The sequence below is a fragment of the Adiantum capillus-veneris genome, chromosome 16 (assembly GCF_014529385.1).
Source record: "Adiantum capillus-veneris isolate H3 chromosome 16, ASM1452938v2, whole genome shotgun sequence".
Classification (NCBI taxonomy): Eukaryota; Viridiplantae; Streptophyta; class Polypodiopsida; order Polypodiales; family Pteridaceae; genus Adiantum; species Adiantum capillus-veneris.
This window is the reverse complement of record NC_140946.1, coordinates 85,899,110-85,916,283: the sequence shown is the minus strand read 5'-3', so window position 1 is coordinate 85,916,283 and position 17,174 is coordinate 85,899,110. Positions and strand designations below refer to the sequence as shown.

Below are 17,174 nucleotides of genomic sequence, written 5' to 3'. Positions count from 1 at the left end.
TGATCCAAGCCTCAAAAGGGCCTATCCTCAGCATGGTCCTTTCAAAAGAGCGCCAATCTATTTAATCGTTAGTTTTCTCAAAGTCTAGGAGTATCATCAAGGCTTAGATAGGTATTAAAATGGGTTAAGTAGTGACAAATTTTGAGTTGATTATCATAATGACGACGTTAGTGGGGATGTCGTGGTATTTAGTCAATACTATGCATGATGGAGCTGATGGTTATATTGTCTTGTGGGTGACTACCATGGGTCTATTCCTTGCACTTTCCTTTAAGGGTGAATCTGGGCTTATCCTGGATTCATCTAGGTATATCATAATGAACCTTGTACGTGACAGTTTCAAAATTGCAGTTAGTTTTTCTTATTTCCATATTTTGCATCTATGCTTTAAAAAACCAGAAACAATACTTAAGCTCGAAAAAAAGCTACTGGTTTGTTTTATAAATTCTTAAAGGATGTGATGCTGTGAGCTTAACAATTTTTCGTTTGTCGAACTACAGAAAACATGATGGTTCGTCCAACAAGCATGTGTTTGGTTCATGGGGAGTTCAATCAACTGGCTGGAGAATTCCCATGCAATTTAAGCATGTGAGTGTCAAGTTCTTGTTTTTCATTCTCAAGGTCGTGATCCCCTCCTGGCCCTTTCAAAAAGATAAGGTACCACTCAAGCGTTGCTGGGCATTTCTAGTTCAAATCAATAGGTTATACACTGCCTAGTGAATTCCAATCTCTTGCAGTCTCATCTTGTTGTGCTTAAAAGGATAAGAGATGACTTGTGATAGCATATATGCATAGCCTGCCTTGGGAACAGGGGTAGGCAGTGGTGATACTCTGGAGAGTCCACTAAAAGCGTCATACCATGAGACAGACATGTGGACATAATGTATTGTTTGATTGTATCTGGCAGGCCATTTTGACTTTTAGTGGACGTTAATCTCTCTCTCTCTCTCTCTCTCTCTCTCTCTCTCTCTCTCTCTCTCTCTCTCTCTCTCTGTAGGGTCATGAGTTATGAGGATCAGAGATGTCTTGGGCTATATCTACTTGAGCTACACAGGCATAGAGAAACTTTATTGAGGAGAGCTAAAGAGAGACAACCCCAGAGACAGATCACAGATTTCTTTACACTAGATACTGTACACCCAGAAGAACAGACAGAGGAGCAACCAACAGTGGAGAGGTCTACCCGCACTACGGGCATTCTAATAGACCGTGCATTGGAGCTAGGGAGATCTAGACGACCCCGATGGAGAAGAGGAGCTACACAGTTTCGAAGGAGGCTACAGCAAAGGATTCGAGCCATACTTTTTCGTCGTCCAAAGTGCAGATGAAGATGGATCCCTATGCAGATAGATTGCTACTTCCCTCCCAAATTGTCTACACATTGTATGGCTCAGTTCACACGATTCACGCCTTTCGCCTTTCACACCTATCCGCTTAGTTTAGGATTCCGCAATATTTATATCTTGTTATCCCTAGTTTAATTTATTTTGTTAATTTGACTTGATATCAGATACACCGCATTGTAACTTCCTGGTCTCATAGGTCACTTTGGCCTTTTGAAGACGTTAATATAACATTTCATTTCATTTCATTTTCTCTCGGCAACTTTACGATGATCGTCTCCATGCAACATCAGTCTCTCTCTCTCTCTCTCTCTCTCTCTCTCTCTCTCTCTCTCTCTCGGCAACTTTACGATGACCGTCTCCATGCAACATTGGTCATTTGCAAGATTGTTGGCACGCGCCCTAGTAGAGGGGAAGCTCGAGACTTGGTGCAAGCTCGCCTCCTCTCGGGGGTGGGCAAACAATCGTTGTGCAGATTCTGGTCTTCAGATATTATTAACTAGAGTTTGAGAGTCCACACATGGTGGGCAAGGTGCCACAAATGAGCCCTCTTGCTTTGGTTGGCACGCGGGCACACTTGTGATGGTAGCATCATGGTTTGACTCTGCCATCGATGTGATAGCTGAGGAGGCAAACTTCCTAGTGTCGTTCGGCTTTCTTGGCCTGCTCCCGGAGTACCCACATCTGCTACCCTTGTTGGGAGATCTCATTGGTACCTATATTGAGTCCCGTGGGACTTTGGCTTCATGGCCAAGAAGGCAGAAGGGATCCCAATGATCAAGTTCTTGTTCTTGACCTCTACTCTCACGAAGGTGGTCTTTTTCCTGACAGTGAGTGGTGGTTGGCTTAGATAGCTAGTCAAATACTCGTGGTTGCTGAATGAGTGTCTCATTTGTTGTCAAATGGGGCATCTGGCGAAGGCTTGCGCTTGCTGAATTCCCTTGCCCAGCTCAATGACCCAAGGCTCAGTCCCCCAGTCTCTCCAGGTAGAGCATCAGGTAGGTTCTTTCGCTGACCCACAGCCACCTGCCTTGGTGGCTCAGGAGGATGTAGTGCCTGATATGGATGGTTAGGGTAGAGAGGCCACTAGGGGCAGCACTCTTGGCCTTGAGTGGGTTGATGGCCGCCACAGCAGTCTGTTCCCTCCGGGAATTGTCTCAACCCTTTGAGGCAACAGGTTCAAACCACACAAGGGGATGTCCTCCAGCTGGCCAAGCCAACTTCAATTGACCGCCGCTTGTGAAGCAGGTACAATGCTCTCTCCTCTTGGTGGTGCCTTGGGGCTGGCTAGCTTTGATATCAGCCTTCACTTAGCTGACATTAAGCCAACAGGCATTATAAATTCATGGAAAACCACAAAGAAAACTGCTGTCTTCAAAGATATGAAATTAGCCAAAGTTAAGCCAATGAAAGGGAGACAAGACTGGTCAATGATGAGAGAAGATGAAAGTCCACCTCTAGTTGATAGGAAAATAAGAGTGCGAGTGTGTCTATGTGCATGTGTGAAAAAAGAGTGTGTGTGTGTCCACGCACATGTAGAGCATGTTGTGCTGGGTGTGTGTGTGTGTGTGTGTGTGTGGATGAAGTGTGCATTTGTGCGAGAGAAGTCCTGCCATCGCTCTGCTCTGCCGTGCGTTCTTCCTGCCAGCACTCCGTCGCGTGAGCACCTGTGGTCGCTCCTCTCCTGCGTGTGCATCCCCAGCCCTATGGGTGCTCTGCCCTGACTGTCCTCTGCCTGCGTGCCAGTAACTGCACCCGACTGTAGCAGGCGAGAGCTGTGTTACCTGGTGTCAGAACCCTGCACGAGGTGCTGCAAACTCAGACAGAATTCGCACGACCTGTTACAGCCTCTGTGCAATCTTCCTGCATATGGAAACCATGTTGCCTCTCCCTCCTCTTCGTTTGTGAGACCAAAGATGGGGGATGCTAATGGAAGCATGCAGGCCAAACAAGGGAATGATCAAAATAAAAGCATGCCTAATGTGCATTCTGCTGCAAAGGTGGATACCAAAGGTAAAGCCAAAATGTAAGATTCTATCGATGCTTGGCAAACTCGAAAGAAGCCAGCTAAGCCTCCTGTTTCGCATGTTTCAAGAAATTATGTGCCTGCTTTGGATGCGAGAAGTGGTGGACCTTCTACATCTATATCTCATGATCGCAAGTCGCTAGTTGAAGCGTGGGACAGAGTGGTACACCCATATAAAGATGCTCTACTTGGGTCAACATCTGGGTCATTGCCTCTACATCAGGATCTCCACCAAGGAACGCATATGGAGTCCGCATTATTGATTGTTAGTATGGAAGCGGATGTGCCCATGGGCAATACCACTTGAGAATAGTGCCTCATGCCTCCCTTGTAAATACTGTATAGATGCATTCTCCTCTTAGATGCTTTACGTATAATGTGCGTGGACTGTGCAACCACGACAAGTGGAAGTTACTTTGGCATAAGCAGATGTAGTGATGTTACAGGAGCATAATCAGCATGATTATGTAGGGCAATCTTTGTATTATGCGGGATTCTGGATTGCTTATGCTGGTCCTAGTGCTTTCTCGGGTGTTTTGATGATGGTGCGTCATGAACTGCAGCCGGTTTCAGCTCATAATGATCCAGCGGGGCGTTGGATGGTGGTTCAATGTCTTTTCCAAGGGAATATTCTGGAATTTGTTGGTATTTATGCTTATACTGCCTCGGCACAAAGAAGTCACTTGTGGCAAGAGTTGGTTAAATATGGTTCGTGGTACATGTACCAATTGAGAAATAAAGTGTAGGAAGATAAGGAGACTTGCCAATCCTTGGGAAGTCTTGCAGATAGTAGAAGGCTTACTGATTCACAACAACAGGAATTATGCGTAGCTAAAACTTCGTTGATGCATAATGATAAGAGAAAACTTGAAAATTAGATCTAGGCAACACGCTTTTATGGATAAATGTTGTTTATCGAAACAATTCTTTAAGAATTTGCATCATTCGAGGACATCTGCCTCTATCAAAAGGGTTAAAGACGAGGCTGGGCAATGGATGACCAAGAAAGGTCAATTGGCAGACTCAATGGTGGATCATTTTCAATGAGTTTTTGCCAAGCCCGAGGCTCCCTCGACTGAGGTTTTGCAAGCCAGGCAATTATTGTTGTCTTATGTATATCCTATATTGACAATGAATGATGTTGCTACCCTTGAGGTTAGTTTTACAGAGGACGAGTTGCATGACAGTCTGTTGCATCTTGGTCGTAGGAAATCATCTGGTTGGAGCGGGCGTACGGTTGAACTTTTCCTTCGCTTTTGGGAATTCCTTAAGCAGCCTCTCCTTTTCATGATAAATCATGCATGGACCACGCAATTGTTACTGCAATCGTGGAAAGAAGGTTTGGTGAAAGTGTTGCCTAAGCAAGATTGTGTGAATACTTCTCGCATTGGCGTCCAATAACGCTTATGCCGGTAGTTTACAAATTGTTGTCGAAAATGATAGCTACTCGTGTTGCTGACTATTTGTTCTCCTGCATACATTTGTTTTAGTATGGATTTATTCCTCGCAGGCAAATTATGGATAATATCGCTAATGCTTTTATTGGAATTGAGTATACAAAATACACAGGACAAGCTGTGCTTATCATGCAAATTGATATAGAGAAAGCATTTGACACTGTTCAATGGGACTTCATTGCTCAGATCATGACGGCTTTGGGCCCAGGATGCGTCATGTAGTTTATTTCCTTTATGAGAACAATCAATCTGCCGTAATTCTTGACGGTGAGCTGACTCGGTTATGGGATCTTGGCCGATCGGTCAGGCAAGGATGTCCTTTGAGTGCCATGTTGTATGCTATCGCTACACATCCTCTACTGTTGTATCTGGACTCCTTGACAGCATCTGGTCGGCTGTATGGATTGCCATTGCCAGCTCATGATCATTTTGTGGCACAAGCGTATGCGGATGACTCCATGTTCTGGCCTAGAAATCAACCTGAGAATGTTCGTTGTGTCATGGAAGCACTACGTATTTATGGGCTGGCTGCAGGTCTGCAAGTGAATTTTCAAAAATCTAAATTGTTGCCCTTGCATCAAATGGATTGGCATGCTATGTTATGGCTATGCGAGATAGTGAAGCCTGATCAAATTGTACGGCATCTTGGTTATTCGTTGGCTTGGTCGGTTAACAATGCGAAGTTGTTCCAATGGGTTGAGAATAAACTGAGGTCTAAATTGCATTATTGGAAATTGTCTACCTGACCGTTCCATGTAAGACTCAGAATAGTGCAATCTATTTTGGTGGCATACATGCAATTTTTCTTGCCTTTATTGCATTGGCCACCCCGTTGTCTTCGGGATTTCATGTCTCAGATTCTGGAGCATTTCTGGTCCAATTCCTCTCACAAAAAAGGCTTGCGATTGCTTGCGATGGATAAGCTTTGTACTCCAAAACGTTGTGGTGGTCTGAATATCCTTCAGCTGTGTTCTCATGTTACAGTGTTACAGCAAGGAAGGCTACTTTGTTGTTAGTGCTGGTTGAGCAAAAACAGCCTTGGACGCAGATGCTTGCGTTTTTGTGCTCTCATGCGGTTTCCATGCCAACCTTCGGCCATTGGTAGCCGTCGTATTGGGATGTGGTTTTTGGTAAAGTTGAGGCTACAATTCCGGGATGTCCCTTTGCTTCCAGTCTAGTGGCAGATTGGAAGTTGGTAACGAAGGAATTGTTGTGGAATGGTAGAGATGACGCTTGTGGAAATTCACTTCGATTGGAGAGTTTACATTGGAGCAGTGTTTCTGCTCAGACTCTTGTTCAACGCTCTCTTAGACAGGGTTACTTTCTCTCCCACAAAGGTATTGACAGGATAGTAGATGTGATAGACGTTGAAGGACGGGTGCTCTCATTCAGACAGGGTGCTCTTATCTTTGGACTTGGTCACACTACAGGCGCATGTGGGACAGCATTAAGGAGTTGGTCGATTCTATATCTCCCATCCTGCCGCTAGTTGAAGACAATAGAATTTACGATTAGCTCTACGCTAGTTCTTCGATTGGTTCGATATCTGCAAAGAAAGTGTACTGTCACTTGCAGTCATCTTCTTGGATCCAAGAACATTGTAACAAGGTATGGAATAAGAATAAGAGTGTTACTTGGTGGCGGAGTAAAATTATGAAAATCTGGCATGCCAAGCTACCTCTCAAGGAGCGACTGTTTATGTGGAGATGTATTGCTGGGGTTCTCCCCACTGGCAAATTATTGCGCTCTAAGAGATTGGCCTCTTCGCATTGCGTTTGCTGTGGGGCAAGCATTGAGGATATTTCACATCTACTGTGGTCTTGTTCTCGTACGCGACAGTTTGTGGATAGCATCTCTCTAGCTCTTTGCTCGCGTTTTCCTGGCTTACAATTTGGTAAATTTTTCTGGATCTTTGAAGTGCTTCCGCCTTTGCTTCGGCCGTATGCATACTTTTTCGGCTGGGTTAGGTTCTGGGTACTGTGGACAGTGTGGAGAGCACGGAATTCCCTCATGTTTCAGCAGATTCAAGTGGAATATGTTTCTTGAAGATATCTCTTAGACAGTCTCTTCAAGTTGCCTATGACTTGGACGAGCTCCCTGGTAGCCATTACCAGCTCTATTTTGACTGTCTCTAAGTTAGAGTTTGTAATACTTTCTATGGGTTTTCATTGCCTTGAGGTTTCCCATTGTTTGATCTTTTCTGTGTGTTTTCCTCGCTTTGAGGTTTCCCACTTGTAAATTAATCAAAGCAGATTTACAAAAAAAAAAAGTGTGTGTGTGTGTGTGTGTGTGTGTGGTGCACGAGTAAAGCAAAGAAGCATGCAAGAGTGTCTGCTTGCATTCTCGTGGCACAGGCAGGGGCCCACTGCACAGGGAGAGAGGCGGCCAATGTCACAAACTGCTGACGTGCCAAGCCACTAAAGAACGGAGTCAATGTGCAGATTCCGGCTAAGGGGCCTAAACTCTAAGGGGTAGTTGCAAAAGAAGTTTTACCAACTTATAGAACCTCGCCGAGTGGGGCAAACTTAAAGGGTTTATCCCAACTTATGGGACCCCGTCCGATGGGGCCGAAGTGACCCAAGGACCATAAAAATAAAGGACCTGCACTCACAAGCACCCCAAAAATCATTGCATAGCAAACTGTTGACATGGCAACAATTGTACGGACTGCTCGCAATTTGCACTGACATGCTGATATGGCTCTCAGTGTGGCAGTCTACCCATGGGAGATGCAGAGCAAAGCCATGGGAGTTGTAGCATGTTGAAGCAATATAAAGAAATACCAAAAGGGGCACCAAGGTTTGGGGCCAGTGCTCTCTCAGGGTGGAACTCCGCCACTCTCCGTCTCGTGTGTCGTGCATCTCTCTCAATTTAGTTGTTAATTGAAGTGCTTAAAGTTGTTCAGTCTGTTCTTTTCTATTGGCACGTGGTGCCCTCCGGTTACAGCCAGGGATGTAGGTCTGAGATATCCCTAGCTGGGGTGAGGAGGAGGACACTTGGGAAAGGGAGTGAGTTTTTTTTTCTTGGTGGGGAGGGGGGACATTGGGAGCTGTAGGTAAAGACGGGGTTTAATGATGCAAATAGCAGCATTGAGGTTCATTGTATGACTTTGTTTAGTTCTATAATTGATGTTATTAGCGTGTGATTACAGTCCTCCAACACATTCCCTCTTTTTCTTCTAACGAAAATCAATGTCTTTTCTATGCATGCAGGCGAATTATAGATTTTGGAAGTGCCATTGATGTGTACACTCTCCAAAATCTTTATGGTTCTTTTGGTCCGACAAGGTGAATTTTTGATTACGTTTGTGGCACATCCCAAGCTCAGGAAAGTTAAGGTTTTCAAAAAAGAAGGGATCCTACTTGTACACAATACGGGAAATTTTTCTACAACTTGGCTGCACAAAATACCGTGAACACTTCAAATTGCTTCTGGACTTGGTTGCAGGTATGAACAAACTGAGGAGTATACTCCTCCAGAATCATTTCTCCAGAGAAGTTGGTGGAAGAAACATGGGATTGAAGCCTTTCGGTATGTACCTTTGGTTTCACTTTTATGCAGGCAAATAGCAATCAATACATTGATTTTGTACGTCGTAAGCTTGTAGCATTGTCTTTCCTTGAATATCTACCTCTCCAGAGAATTTTTTGCATTGCACAAAGCTAGATGTCTATTTGAAATCCTCGAAATGAAACTCGACTTTTCTGCATGGCATGTGTGTGAGAAATCTTTGTCAATGAAAAGAACAGAGTTGGCTTGCTTTCTTTGTCATAGGCAAAGTTTTTGCATACGTCAACCATACATCAGACGTGAATGGGTGCAGAATTAGTACGGCTCAGACCAGCTGAGGATTCCATACTTCGATTCCATACGGCACACTGAAAACAGTCTACATATGTCACTTAAATCATGGGCCATGAGTACAGAAATGTGACTGGCCAGTGGCATGTAGACAAAGAACAAAAATTGGAGAAATGGAGGCTCTAGCCAATGGTAGATGGTAGACTGTAGAAGCAAGTCACAAACCTTGTGAAGTGTAGGCTCCATAGTCCAAACTCCAAAACATAGTAGAGAGGGGAGGCAAAGACATAAGTAGACTCAACACCATACTACCCCATAGCCAATGGGCAAGTGGAGAGCACTAACAAGGTTCTAATTGCGCTCCTCCAAAAAGCGTGCCATTTGCATCCAACTTCATGGGCTCAGGAAATCTTCGGCACCCTCTAGGCATATCGCGCTCCTCTCAAAGCAACGACCAAACCACATCTTTCAACTGGCTTTCAGCTTAGAAGCCATTGCTCCATTCAAATTCCACTCTAGATCATCTAGGGTGGACAACCATCGAGTCACAGCTTGTATTACGTCTGCCCATCTCTCTCGTCTGTCCATGCTTGAAGAGAGCAAAGTGTTAGCTTCAAACGCTCTCCAGGCAGCGCAACTTTGTCGCAAAGCGTGGCCTGATTGTCATCTTCGCAAGCTCAAAATAGTCGAGGTTCCTTGGTGCTGCTCTATCAAGCGTGCTACCAGAAAAAAGGAAAGAAGCTAGTCCCCACTTGGCAAGGGCCATACAGATTGCATGAAATTTTACCACAAGGTGTGGTGCACTAGACAGTGTTGCTCTGCTGCTTGTAAATGGATTCAGAGAAGTGCTATTATCACAGAACTTGAGGAAGACGCCAGAGGCTATTATCCTTCCCAGATGAAACTTTGAAACTGGAGCATCCACCAAAGTCTACCAGTTCAGTCTGTTCTCCCGCCAGCTAATCCATGTGTCCCTCTTCCTCTCTTGTCACCAAGACTTTTTCTCCTACCATCTGTAACCGCAACGTTATCATTTCTGAGTTCTTAGATTCCATGATCTTGTTGATAGTGTGAACTCGTTTTTTGAACATATCTTATTTCCACTGCTCTGTCGTTAATCTACGTTCGCTTTTTGAGCACGTTTTAGTGATTATCTTCCGCTTTTCATGTCCGATCTTTCTCAAACCTTGGAATCCACTCTTTAACTTTGGAAAACTGCACAAACTTACTCCTTCATGTTGTTTCATATGTTCACTCATCCTAACTTTTTATTCTCAATGCATATGACAACCATCGCTGTATACATCTCGCGTGACTAAAATTCCATTTTCTTGCTCAAGTATGTGCACCACAGTTTCGTCTACCCCTTGCAAAAGGTCCTCTTGTCTCGAATCTCCATGGGGTATTTCTTGCCACGGCCACAAAGGGCATGTTTCTTTCAACTCCTGGAACAGGTCAGCTTAAGCTTCAACACTTGATGCTCTCGGTGAATTTTTCAAAGAAACAAGGTTTTTTGCGGAACCTTGGGGGCTAGCAAAAAAGCTACAAGTTACCCAGGCTAACATCCACGTTATACCACTTGCACGATAGACTTCTTCTGCTAAATATGTGCAGCCTAGCCATTCTTAACAATGTTGTCGAACAAAAGGTGCAAGGAATGGCAAGCACATCTGGTTGAAAAAAGCGTTTTTACTCCCTTTCAACCATCTCCCGAGTATAAACATAATTTGCCAGGCCAACCTCAAGGATAACCTCCCTGAGATGCCTAAAAATAAACTCTGACATCTTGATTTCCCAAAATGTGTCTATAGCTTTCAAAAATACTAAACCATGAATAGAGCATGCAAGAAAGTCAATGATAGGTATGTGTCTAATGTCAGACCATTTATCACATACAATAGAGCATCCATGTGTGTGCCATTTCTCACACACACCCATGATCTTATTCTTTACGCATATGACCTCCTCATTCAACTCTTTGGTGCGCAAAACATTGTAAGTGGGAGGCACATATGAAGGACCTGCTTATCTTATTGCTTTCACCATCTCCAAAAAGTAAGGATTCCTTACGTTCCATTGAGGAAAATCCTCAGCATAAAAAATCGTGCACAAGGCTTGGTCGAATTGCTTGTATGTCTGCAAGCCAAATGCACTTGCCAAACCCCCTTGTGCAATGAGGACCCCACGTTAGACTTAGAAGAACCACGTGGGTGAGGAACTTTCTAGGAGATCACTTCCTTTAGCACCCATGTAAACCCTCCTTTTTTAGTATTGAGGATGCGTGTGGGGGTTTGAAAAGTTGGCCACTCACAAAGTGGGAGATCTTCAAGGTATCAAGCTGGAAATGATTAAATAGACGGGATATATATCACATGATTGGATGTGTGATATGTTTAACCTTGCACTTCAACATGGTATGCTTGGTGATTGGAGCACTAATTGAATCAAGCCTTTGCATAAAGAAGGGGATGTAAAGAATATAAAGATTGGGTCTCTTATAGCAAAGTTGTTTAAGTGCATAATGGAGATATAATTGAGTGATTGGGATGAAAAGAATGGTAAGCGTGCAAAAGGACAAGCGGCTTTCCGTCATCGTCATAGCATCATTGGCCATCTTGTCACTCTTCGTGTTCTCATGGAGGAAAATCGGTTGAAAGGCAAGCGATTGCATTGTTTCTTTGTGAACTTCAAGAAGGCCTTTGATACGATTCCATGTAACAATTGCTCTTGGGAGATACTGGAGCCTTTATCAGAGAGGTTCATCCCGACCCCTTCAAAGGGGAGAGGAAGGAATGTGAAGAGACCGCCATTGAGTCATGGCTGGCGAAATGGATAGTTTGATTTGTATCATTTGACTAATGCGCAACACATTAGTCAAATATAAATCATGTTGCAAGGTAAATTCTATGCATGGTGGGCTGGATTACGACCTAAGCCAACGACTTGGAAGAACTTTTAGGCCGTCTGTCGCACTCGTTTTGTGCAAGTAGAGAAGATCGAATGCTACAAGAAGTTGCTCAAGTTGGAGATGGGAAAGAGGACTCTGGATGCTTACGCGTAGGAATTCAAGGATTTTGTCCACAAAACGAAGGCCTTGGAGGACCCAAAATTCATTATACAGATGCTATATCTATTAGGATTGCAGATGACATACCAAAACGAGGTATTGCGCAATCCCGTAGCATCACTTGCGGACATCTAAACGTTTGTAAAGAACTACAGCAATACTTTGGCCATATCAGGGAGTGGCCCGACGTCATGGGAGACCTCCAACCGTAGCCCCTCCATAGCAACTTCGAATCTGTGAGCCGCACCTTTGCGGAAGAAATTCAAGGACAATGGCAAAGGCAAGGTTTTATTCGACAATGCCTATACTCATAATGTTATTTTCTCTCGTGTGGTACAAGATCTTAAGCTCAAGACCGTTTCCGCCCTGGGAAAAAAAAAGAGTGTCGGGAGGAAAGAGAGCCACAGGTGGCGGGTAGTGCCATATGGGTGCACCTTGGACCATGGTGAAGAAAGGCCCTGGGTGCCAGAGTCGCAGGAAAGCCTCTCTGCGCTCCCACATGCGGTCGGAGCTGCCCTAAAGTCTCTCAAACTGACCCATGAGAGTATAAATCAGCTCCAACCAAAAGTCACGAAGAGTCTGCACCGGTGGGACAGGGTGAGCCTCGAAGATGCGGAAGCAACGGGCCCACGAAATGAACCAGAGAGTCGCAGGAAAGCCTCTCTGCGCTCTCGCATGCAGTCGGAGCTGCCCTAAAGTCTCTGCAACTGACCCCTGAGAGTATGATCAGCTCCAACCAAAAGTCGCGAACAGTGTGCACCAGTGGAACACGGCGAGCCTCGAAGATGCGGAAGCAACGGGCCCACCAAATTAACCAGAGTGTCAGGCCACAAACGAGCTCCCAACACACCTCTCTCACTGCACCACTCCTGGGGGGGGGGGTAAGCTCTGAGGTAGGCTGACGACTCCCCTGGATCGCTATCATCTTGCTGGTGGAGGCTAGCTCAAAATGGAGTGTAGGTCCCGTGAGGGTGGACGAGGCCGCAACAGCCCAAGTGTACTGTGGCGCTGTGGAAAGAGGTGGCATCAATTGAAGAACCCGAGGCCAAACCTACTATGCCATGGGGCAGTCCCACAGACACTGATGCTGACTCTCCAAAGGATGGTCACAAGTTGCACAGGCTGCCAAAAAGCCACTATGTACTAGCCAGCTCCCCACTATTGTAGCTCTGTGTGCAACTAGCCACTGGAACAAAGTGACTCGCCTCGGCTGTATGGAGTCCCACAACCGCTTTCAAAAACCCGACAAGAACTCAATTGACCCTTCTCTTACCAATGAAGTGCTGCAACAGTTTGAGCCTGTCTCCATGGTGCCAGTATGTAGTGCCCCAGTCGAACAATGTACTGGGATCCCATGGTGATCGGCTGAAGAGAAGGGGCCTCTCCAAAACCACTCTCCAAGGTCGCATTGCACTCGTGCCACTCCCAAGCCCAAAGCCGATAGTGGCCCGTCTCAAGATCTGCTGGGTCAGGATCTACCACACAAGTCCTCCCACAGATGCCCACTACTCGTATCCTCTGAAAACAACACTCTGCAACTTGTGGAGCCTCTACTGAGACTGTGTAGGTGACCCTCTCCCTGGATCTTAGAGAACTATGTGGAGTACGGACTCCGAGCAAGCACGAACTACAATGAGGACCTCTAGTCGCGTGAAGGCCCCCATCCATCTGGGAGCTGCTGTCTCTAGCTAATCAGTTGGTAAAGGCTTTGTAATGTCCTTGCACATGCTATGCACCCCTCTCGTGCCTTGTAGGTGGATGCTCTGTGTCTCCTTGGGCAAATGTGAAAACTGAAGCCATTCGTCGAGAGTGCGGGCTCTGCCATGGGACCCCAAGTAACATGAGGCCTAGTACCAACTAGGTGGCCTATCTGAGTGCTAAGCATGGGATTCCAAACAAGGGGCTGCCTCAAGCGCTCCTCGGTGCAAGTGGGTTGGTGCTGCTCCAAGCCACTCCTCAGCTGCTCCCAAGACCGAAGCAGGCTCGCAGCAAACCGATCCTCCAACCTCTTGCTCAGACCAACTCTGCGCATCTCTGTAAAGATCCACCTGATGGAAGGGCTCCAAGGGCCTCCTGCACGAGGGACTCGAGCTCGAAGCCGGTGAAGCAACAACTCCTTCGAGGGCTCCTCCCCTAGACATAGTCCTCTGACCACAAACTTCCTAAGAAGGGCTCTGCTGTGCTGTGTTGTGCTGGATTGATGATCCCCAGCCCCCCGTGAGAACATGGTAAGGTGATGACTTGCCAGGCTACTTTGGCTCGGGTGAGCTGGGTGTCGCACCTTGACCAAACAAAGTTCCTGATTAGCCTCTCCAGCTGGCTGATACGAGAGCTCGAGAAGATCCAGCAAGACGTGATGTACCACATAGTAGCCAACAACACCTGGTTGGCCACTACAACTATGCCTGCCAAAGAGAGCCGTGCCGAGCTCCAATGCAACAAGTTCCTCCTAATGGACGGGAGGAGGGGAGCAGTTTGCTGCTTAGGGGAGAAGTCCAGGACAACCTGACAACCGAAATAACGAACTGCAGTCCCTTGGGGAATTCATCTAAAACCCTCACGTGGCGACCAATCAGGGGTAGAAGCATTGCCAACCCAGAAAGCTACTATCTTCCTCTAGTTGATCAATGCTCTTGATGCACAACAAAACACCTCAAGAGCCTGCTCACACCTGTGCAGATTGGCCTCCTGGCCCTCCAAGCAATACTGAGTCGTTGGTAAACTCGGCGTCAAGTAGCTCATCTGCCCTAATAGGGAGCTCGAGACCACGCAAGCCAACTTGCTGAGAAGTCAAAAATTTGCTCATCGCCTCAGCATAGAACAGACAGAGGAAGGGGGCTAGAGGGCAATCCTATCTGACCGAACATGTGAGCATGAAGCGTTCCCCTCTACCCCCTGCCAAGAGCACCTGACTGTGCGCATGCCTATAGAGAGCTGACACACCTCTGATCTAAGCATCTGAGAAAGCCATCCTGTGTAGAGTTCCGTATAGGAAGTCCCAGTCACCTTTGTCGTAGGCCCTCTCAAAATCGAGAGGGAGTATCACCAGATCCTCTCCTCGGAGATGCGCGAGGGAAGATGCCTCCCAAAGGGTGAAGATGTTGTCAAGGATACTACGCTCCTTGACAAAACCTGTCTGGGTCCCATGTATGATGCTCTCTAGTAGTGACTGAATCCTCAAGCTCAGAGCCTTTGCTAGATTTTTGTAGGCTGAGTTGAGGATAGTGATGGGTCGCCATTGTTGAATCTCATCCAAGGAGCCTCCCTCCTTGGGAATAAGGTAAATCATGCCCTCACCCATGCTGTCAGGCATCTTTCCAGTGTGCAAAAAGTACTGGAATGCGCTGCAAAGATCTGAACCAAGCAAGCCTCCGTACTCCAAGAAAAAGTTGGGTGTCGAACCATCCTCCCCTGGACAACTACCTCGGGGGGGTTCTCTGAGGGCATCATGGAGCTCCTATAGCTGGAGGGGAAGCTCAAGTCTCTGTCGCATCTCCTCAGTAAGAAGGCAAGGCATCTGTGCCCACCTGCTCTCTGCATGCATCCTGACGCTCGGACAGAGGCTTAGCTGACAACTGATCACGATAAAAGTCAGTAGCAACTGCATGCATATCCTCACACTTTGAAGCAACTGACCCGTCGGGTCTCCTCAGCTGGCTGACACTGGTGTGCGCACGGTGGGGCCCCATCGTCTCAAAAAACTCCCCAGTAACTCTGTCACCTACCTGGGTCCACTGAGATGCCTGTCGATGGAAGGCAATCTCATGATGCCACTCCTTAATGCTAGCCAACTCTTGTCTAGCGTGCTGCATCTACTCCTCAAACCAAGGACTGTCTGGATGCTGCTCTTGCATCCTCGGCAAGGAAACAATGGCCCGTTGGAGACGCTTCTCCTCCTGCTTGGCTACAGCCAAGCGAGCTAGAGACTTCTGAAGGAAGAAGCGACTAAGCTTAGCCAGTCTAGAGGCCACTCTAGGAGTAAGGGTGTCCTGCCTATCCAAGCTCTCTGTCCAAAGTGCCTCCACTCGCTCTGCAAGCTCTGGATGTAGCAAGATCCTCTTAGGGATGTGTAGCATTGCACCCCCCCTCCTCTGTTTGGTATGTCACAGTGAGAATCACTGGCGCATGGTCAGAAAAAGTAATCCTTGCCAGGATGCAAACATACCCCCCCATGTCATAGATGTGGTCATTGGCATAGCAGTGATCTATCCGAGATAGATTCACTCCTCCTCCTCTGCGGTCAAAGCGAGAGAAAGACAAGCTGTCTGGGGGCCTCACAAAGCTTGAGTGCTGCCAAACATCAGAAACTCTCAATCATAAATAGATGCTCCCAAGCTGCCAACTCAGCCCCGTGCACAGTAGCATAGCCACCTCCAATCGTGTCAGAGGGGTCCTCCAACATGTTGAAGTCTCCCCCAACACACCACTCTTCTGCATGCAGCAAAGACTCTACAATATGAGACCAAAATATTGCTCGCGCACTTGCCACATTGGGCGCATATATGTTTTGGAAAACAATATAAAATATACTTGGATAAATAGAATTTATCACTTAATACTGAAGCCAAAGGATATAGAGAGAAATAGATAGAGACAGAGAGAGTGAGAAGATTGACACAATACTGGGGACCAGAAGATGCGCTCGTCCCCCCCCTTAAAGAGAATTCTTTATTAGGGAGAATCTTTTTACAAGCACAAGAACCAGAGAAAACCCCTCTGTTCTAAATCTCTGACTCGATGGTCGTTCCTTCCCGTAAGGGAGATCCGAGAGACGAGCTCTCAATTCTTTTTCCGTCTGTACTCGGAGTCGAGACTCCGCAGACAATTTCCGAATTCCGTTCTTGGAACTCCCAAGCATAGGCCGAAGCCTTCTCGCTTCTCCTTCGAGATGAAGTACCTGCAAACACACACGCAAACACATGACAACAATTCGTATGGCGAATCCACAATAGATACCTGTCGCTCTTGCGCGGGAAAAGCGACTTCCGTGCTTCGTAGTCTCGCGATCTCTCACGTCTTCTGGGGGCAGAGTCTTCTCTTGCTGGCGTTGGTAACTCCTTTCAGTGAGGGCATGTGGTGCTTTTATAGCTCCTTGACCACGGCATGAATAGCTGCTTGCGTGAGATCACGGCCATTTTTTTTTTCTGTTCTACCCGAAATAGGGAGAAAGAATTCGCTGGTTGGTTTTGCCAGTTTATTTTCTAAGTGGTTGCCCTCTTATTAAGTGGATGGCCGGCATATTTTAAAATTGGTCTTAACTGCCCAAAAACCCAATAAAATCTTATAAATTTTAAACAATTCTTTTCACAACACTTCCCAGGCGTCCCTGGATGCAACCACATGCACAAATGCAATGCAGACATAGATTCCTCGCGGGAAAGCGTTTGCTCTTCCCGGAAAACTCGTTAAAATTTTCCGCCTTTTAAAAAAAGGTTATGAGAACCCATCTTTATTCTTGTGCTTGCGTCTTTACGTGTATT

The 17,174-nt window shown here is 46.3% G+C and overlaps 1 protein-coding gene across 15 annotated transcripts in view; it reads left to right on the top strand.

Moving 5' to 3' along the window:
* The window catches only part of LOC147439388 (uncharacterized), a 258,172-nt gene that overhangs the window by 117,901 nt on the left and 123,097 nt on the right, over positions 1-17,174 (top strand). For 14 of the 15 annotated variants that reach the window (XR_015184590.1, XR_015184591.1, XM_086485235.1 and 11 more), the window contains 3 exons: positions 501-588; positions 8,039-8,113; positions 8,274-8,357. Coding sequence is in view for 12 of the 15 variants with exons in the window: in XM_086485235.1 (XP_086341361.1) it covers positions 501-588; positions 8,039-8,113; positions 8,274-8,357 (247 nt within the window). In the remaining 3 variants the exon portion in view is untranslated. Of the gene's footprint in view, positions 1-500; positions 658-8,038; positions 8,114-8,273; positions 8,358-17,174 lie in introns of those variants that run through there. The other variant, XR_015184592.1, reaches the window with a different exon arrangement.